Source organism: Mycteria americana, chromosome 14 (assembly GCF_035582795.1).
Source record: "Mycteria americana isolate JAX WOST 10 ecotype Jacksonville Zoo and Gardens chromosome 14, USCA_MyAme_1.0, whole genome shotgun sequence".
Classification (NCBI taxonomy): Eukaryota; Metazoa; Chordata; class Aves; order Ciconiiformes; family Ciconiidae; genus Mycteria; species Mycteria americana.
The window spans coordinates 2732403-2739363 of NC_134378.1; the positions used below are offsets into that span (position 1 = coordinate 2732403).

Genomic DNA, 6961 nt, shown 5'->3' on the forward strand with positions numbered 1-6961 from the left:
CCAGCAGCAAAGGCTAGTGGGGCAGTGTTGAAGCTGGAGTGAAAATAGGAATTGCTTTTACTGTGGTTGGTAGAATCTGGGTTCCATTTGCACCTGAGCAGTTATCACATTCTGGTCCTAATAGCTTCACAAAATATTGATGACAGATTCCCCCAGGTTTCCCTTTAAACTTATCTCTGCATTCTTTGTTTGTGGAAAAATCTGGATCGTGTCATAACTCACAAATTCCTTTTATAAAACTAAACTGGTTTTAATTTTCCAAAACAAGCCTGAGAATTTGAGATGGTCATTGAAAGAGATGCTTGAGTTAAATTCCACTACCTTTGGAATGCAGCCAGGTGTATGTTTGGGCTTACTTATGAAGTGTTTGCTGAAGGACTTAAGCTTCCAAAACCATCTGTTAAAGATAAAGCAAAGCATACCAGTGTTGTGGTTTAACCCCAGTTGGCAACTAAGCACCACGCAGCTGCTCACTCACCCTCCCCCCTCCCAGTGGGATGGGGGAGAGAATCTGAAAAGCACAAGTAAGAAAACTGGTGGGCTGGGATAAGAACAGTTTAATAATTGGAATAAAATAATAATAATAAACTGTAAGGAAAAGGAAAATAATGAGAGAAGAACAAAACCCAGGGAAAACAAAAAAAACCCCCAAGTGATGCAACCGTTCACCACCCGCTGACCGATGCCCAGCCAGGCCCTGAGCAGCAATTGCTGCCCCCCAGCCAACTCCCCCCAGTTTCTGTACTGAGCAGGACGCCCTACGGGGTGGAATAGCCCTTTGGCCAGGTTGGATCAACTGTCCTGGCTGTGCCCCCTCCCAGGCCTTGTGTGCCCGGCAGAGCATGGGGAGCTGAAAAGTCCTTGACCGGTGTAAACGCCACTTAGCAACAGCCAAAACATCAGCAGGTTATCAATATTATTCTCCTACTAAATCCAGAACACAGCACTCTAGCTACTAGAAAGAAAATGAACTGTATCCCAGCTGAAACCAGGACAACCAGAAATACAATGTAGGAGTTGATCAGCAAGCTGACACATAATCATCTTCAAAGGAAAAGTTTTGTTGACAATTCTCTCGAAAATGATGTCCAATGTTGCTAATAAAATGTGGCTTCATCCTTTTCCTGAATAACAATTTTTAGTAAACATACTTGAACTGGAAATGAGAAGTAATGCCCAGATCAGTTACTTGCAAACAGAGTTGCATGTTAGTGGAGCATACAGCAGTGATCTTTTCAGGTTCATATACTGTGACAGAATTCCTTTTTTTTTACCCTCTGTGCTCCATAGAGAATTCCAAAGAATAAAGCAGTTGCCTTGTCAGAACCAACAAAAGATGGGCAGAAGAGCTTTCTCTGATAATTTTCTAGCTAGTATCTTTCCTTGTTCTGTGTAGTAGCTCTGAGGTCCAAATGTAAAATTTAAGAATTACCAAGTACCTTACATTGCACTTTCTTTGACGCCAAGAATATTGCTTTGAACAGCTATTACAAGCATGCACACATTTCTGCAATGTGTGTTCCTGGAAGTCGAGGCAAACTGTTGTGTGCATGTTCTTGGCACCAAATCTGTCCATCCTTATGCTCAGCTATCTGATTTTAAAGTAAGAATGTCAGCTTACTTTCACCTAAATTCATGTACCTTTTTGCCTAAATCTTGAAGTCCCCAAGCTGAAGCAGCTGTGAAACAACTTACCTCTGCTGCAGTCTGAGAACCTGATCTGGGAAGTGTTGGGGACTCAGCTCCTTTTCAAGTGGGTATAATCTGTCTTAAACTTGCTGGAAATGCACCTATCAGGTCTTCACATGTCAGTCTAGTCAACCAGATATGCATTCAATTTTTAATCCTCCTTTTTTTTTTCTGGTAGGATCTACTAAGCTTAAATACTTGTTTCCCTTCTAAACACATTCCTTCCAGTTAGCTTTTCTTTCTTTCGTGATTTTCCTGACTCTTATGTAGTGTTTGGTAGCTTTCATGGTTCTCTTCCACATTCTTCAGCCACTTATGGTTTTAACTTTGTCTTGTACATCTTTGGCTGTGTTGGCTCTCAAGAGAGGTTGGCAGTTCCACGTTCTCAAGAGGTTGGCAGTTCTACTATGAGCAGGTTGAGCTGTAGTGAATTATACTCTGTACAGATGTAGCTTTTTACCTGGTTCATTACAGTGGGATTGCTTCAGAGTAGTTGCTTGTTACCACACTCCCTTTGAGTGGGAAATCTAGGACTAGTTATTGAATCATTTAGGACATGCTGGTTCACACAAGCTGAAGATCTGGCCCTTGATTGTTTTGTTGATTCATTGCCCTTCACATATTGCAACCTTTCACATCTATTTAACTAGTGTGGGGAAAATATTGCCAGTCTTTCCTGTGCTGCTGGAATTTAGACTTACCTTATATCTGTTTCCCTAGCAATGATTACTTGTGTCTCCTGTAGCACTTAACCGTCTTTTAACTTTTACACATTTTTCAATCTGAGTTTGCATGTCTGCCTGACACCTCTGGGTTAAAGAAAGTATGTCGACACTTCTGAGCATATGTCCTACAGCCCACCTTGGCTTTATTCTTCATGAAGACAATGCCAATAGATACATCCTTGCTGAATTAGTGATTCTGGAATGAATTTCTTAACCCATGTACCCCTAAGATGGGATATCTGGAAAGGATATGCATTTTTTCCAGTATTAGAACTTGCCTAAATTGTAAGATGATAGTCTAGTATGTCCAGGTGTCTTTGTAGTGGAAACATGACCGGGGCTTTACCATTCTACTGAACTGGATATTCTTATCTCTGAATAGTTTGATCTCTGTTCTTTACTTGTTGGATGGATGTGAAATGTGTAAATGAGATTGAAATGGGCTTGATTATATAAAATTGTCTGTCTCAGTTAAGCTTAACTTTGACTCCCTCAAAAGCATGGGGCTTTTCCATCTGAACACAGTTCTGTGCTCAAAGCAGGTGCCTCTGTGCTCAAGCAGGTGAGGTATGTTGGCAGGAAAAGAGCTGTCTGACTGTTCATATGTTTTGGTCGAAGTCCTTCTTAGGGCTACTGTTGGTTTTCACATATTCATTTCTCACTGTTGATCATGACTTCATGAACTAATAGGACTCTGTTCTGCTAATGTTCTTGTCTCAATGTTTTGTTTTCCAGCTGGATGAAGCTGTGGCTGCTGCTCATCTGGATAAACTGTGTGTGAAGCTGACGAAGCTGAGTGACAAGCAGGCCAAATACCTAGGCTTATCAAGAGATGGGCCCTTCAAGCCAGACCACTACAGATACTGAGCAGGTGGCACTACCCAAAGACCAAAGTGCAGGGATACAACCTTCCAAAGCTCTTGTGTGTGCTGGGCTTCTGAGAACAAGCCCTTTGCCATATTCCTCTCAGTGCTGCAGAACCCTTCCCCTTACCAAGGGAGCTTCAGGGCCTTATTTGTTAGTGAAAGAAGATCACTGACTCTTGGAATTAGAATTGGTTACTTAGCTAATGTCATGGTGAAAAGGATCCTATGCACCTTTTATTGGCTTCTAATGTCCCAATAAGGGGAGCAGGACAGAACATTGCTAAATGAAAATGCGTAGTCTTGTCAAACATGTGGCTGACCAGCCTCTTTGAACAGACTAACCAATAAGATGGGGATGGTTTCTACAGGGAGATGCTTTCTGCCATGTCCTGCTCAAATTAGATAAATCCTATTAGGAGGCTGGCAGTGTCAGGCTTCTCTCCACAAAGGTGCCCTAGCTGAAGTGCATGTTGTGAAACTGGAGGAAGTAGGGAGGAGTATAGGTTGCTTGGTCTCCTTCCTATAAAGTCAACTTAATCTCCTACTTGGAGATTAGAGCTGGAGTGTTTTTCTGGGTTAATTTACTCCATCAATTTTGGTCAGAACAAAGACCCTTCTGTGCTTCTTCCATACCAACTCGAGGGGTAAGGCAAGAGTGACTTTTTTTTAGCAGCCTTCTAGTGTCGTGAAGGACTGAGAAGCCACTGAGGGGATGGTTAGGTTTAGGGACCTTGTTTGATCCTCTGAAAACATCAGCAGCACACTTCTACCCCCAACTTGATTTTTCTGAGTTGTCACGTCTGCTGTATCTTGTTTGTCACTGACTCAAAGTGCTTTTATTAAAGATCTGACTGTGGCCTGACTTGTTTTGTATAGTGAGATGCTTTGGGTTTTGCCATGGATTTGTTTACTTTTGTGTGATCCTTAAGCTACTGAAAATTTTAATGTATCTGCATGGGATTTCCTCAAGGCAAAAGCCAGTGCTGTGGCTAGCCTGCATCACATACTTAAGCTGGGAAAAGCTGCTCCTTGGGTTATTTAAATATTTGAAGGGCTGAATCTTACAGGAAAAACTCTTACCCTCTGCCCACACAGATTTATCTCCTTATATGTCATGGAAGTCCTCTCTTGCCACTGTTCTCTTCAGTCAACATTATACAGCAGGCCAGCTCTGTTTCTGGATGTAAGAAGAGTTGGTTTGGTATGATGAACATGCTTGAAATGCTCTGAGATTTATGTCCAAGCACCAGGTGTGATGTCAATGAACAATTAAAACATAGTGTAGAGTATGAACTGTTGGAGGAGGAAAAAAAGGGGATGAATAAACAAGGTGTTGCTCAGTATGCAACTCTTCATTGCTTTGCTTTGCATTGACTTTTAAAAAGCACCAATTTTAACTGAATTTGGGTCCCACAAATCCCAAAGGGGATTATTCTTTAAACTTATATATATACACTGAGCTCTGCAGACACAGAGTTGCAGTACACATCTAAATGTAGGTGATGGCCACCTTGTGTCATACATAGCTGCATGTGGGAGAGAATAATGATAGAAAATGTCATTTAGTAGAACCAATGGAATAGAAAAACAAGGACTGGGTGTTGTCCTTCTTATTCTTCATTAGTTTCCTCTAGCTGGGCTTTGGCTTCTCTGAAGCCAAAAGCCTGGAGAGCCCAATGCAAATTTATGTTGTTTAGCCCCTGTTCAAACTCCAGAGGCTTTAAGCACACAAAATTGTGATTCCATGGACTAGTCAGGGAAGCATCCAGACACCAGCAGCTTGACCAGGTCTGAAACATCTTGTTGGCTTTGCAAGGCCCTGGCCAGGGCTCTAAAGCATCACTGTGGGAAGGAAGAGAACTGTCTAGGGACTTCCTAGCACAGCACTTTCATTGATCAAACTCATGAAAATCTGATTTGCTGCTGAAAATACAGTAGTTTGAGCAAGTTAACAATGTGGGAATTTGACCTGAAACATGGTTTCAGTTGACAAAATATGAATATTATATTTTGAATATGTTCTGCTACATCTTCCATTTTATTGGTTGAAGAGGGCTAGATCAAACACAGACCCTAATAAAACCATTGGCAGAATTTCTGTTCCTCCCTACCACTCCCTGCAGTGCAAGTGTGGTTTAGTGCTGTCTGCAGAAGAAATGCTATGCCCAGTACCTGTCAACAGTATGGTTTGTGAATTGGCAGTGTTAGTGCAAGAGGGGGTGTGATATTTTTGTTCAGCTGTTATTGTGCACTGCGTAGCCATTGTTTAGGTACAGCTTAGCAGCCTCTCTTCCTAAATGGGATCATCTTGTCTCTTGCTATGGTATGAGCTATACTTTGGCCAAACTAATGTGTTGCCTCAGTTTGAACTCTTCCTCAAGGGAACTTTTGAATAACCTTTACAGTAAAATATGCAGATTTCACTTCTGTTTGAGAAGCTTTCCAGAATGGATGAAAGACTTTAAAACATGACCTTTGGTGTAGCAGCTGATTTCCTTTAAAAAATGTATATTGTTGTCTCATGTCCTGACTCCCTGCTAATTTCTCAACAGATGTCTGGACCGTATTGAAGGAAAAGTGTGCCCAGGTGGCCAAGAAGGCCAGTAGCATCCTGGCTTGTGTCAGAAATAGCGTGGCCAGCAGGAGTAGGGAACTGATCGTGCCCCTGTACTCGGCACTGGTGAGGCCGCACCTCGAATGCTGTGTTCAGTGTTGGGCCCCTCACTACAAGAGAGACATTGAGGGGCTGGAGCGTGTCCAGAGAAGGGCAACGAAGCTGGGGAAGGGTCTGGAGCACAAGGCTGATGGGGAGCGGCTGAGAGACCTGGGGGTGTTTAGCCTGGAGAAAAGGAGGCTGAGGGGAGACCTCATCGCTCTCTACAGCTGCCTGAAAGGAGGTTGTAGGGAGGTGGGTGGTGGTCTCTTCTCCCAAGTAACAAGCCATAGGACAAGAGGAGCCCTCCAGTTGTGCCAGGGGAGGCTTAGATTGGATATTAGGAAAAATTTATTCACCAAAAGGGTTATGAAGGATTGGAACAGGCTGCCCAGGGAAGTGGTGGAGTCACCGTCCCTGGAGGTATTTAAAAGACGTTTAGATGTGGTGCTTAGGGACATGGTGTAGTGGTGGACTTGGCAGTGTTAGATTTATGGTTGGACTCGATGATCTTAAAGGTCTTTTCCAAACTAAATGAGTCTATGAAATCATGCAGCCTTATTGCTTGCTTGCCTTATTGGCAAGAGCACATCTGTCACTGAGAGTTTCACTAAATCATTTACAACTAATTTTTTAGCTATTTTCTTTTTTTGTTGTTTTTGGTCTACATGCAATTAATTCAGTATTCAGTTTAGCCTGAGGTCGAGCATCTTGATTCCCTGAATAGGGACTGTCAGTCCCACTGTGATTACCTTACAATGGTTTTAGCAGGAGCTAATGAATGAAGAACAATAGCACCGAAGAGAGCCCAGATCTGTAGGTATAGAGGCTCGTGAGTGCCCCTTCCTCAGCGCTGAAACCCCATGCATCAGCTCATATGGCATCCCACATCTGGCATGGTGAGTCGTATGACAGTGACAGACTACAGCTTTTCTCACCGGTGTGACTCTGCACAGCAGATGTCACATAGGCAGGGTGAGATGTGAGCCAAGGCTCTCTGGACCCAGAGGGATCCCAGAAAGGGGGAG

At 42.9% G+C, this 6961-nt stretch overlaps 1 protein-coding gene across 1 annotated transcript in view; it reads left to right on the plus strand.

Moving 5' to 3' along the window:
• AHCY (adenosylhomocysteinase) overlaps positions 1–4142 on the plus strand; it is a 29178-nt gene extending 25036 nt beyond the window's left edge. Inside the window, exon 10 of the mRNA XM_075517121.1 lies at positions 3150–4142. Coding sequence (XP_075373236.1) covers positions 3150–3281 — 132 coding nt within the window. The 3' untranslated portion in view covers positions 3282–4142. The remainder of the gene's footprint in view (positions 1–3149) is intronic.
• The last annotated feature ends 2819 nt before the right edge of the window (positions 4143–6961 follow it).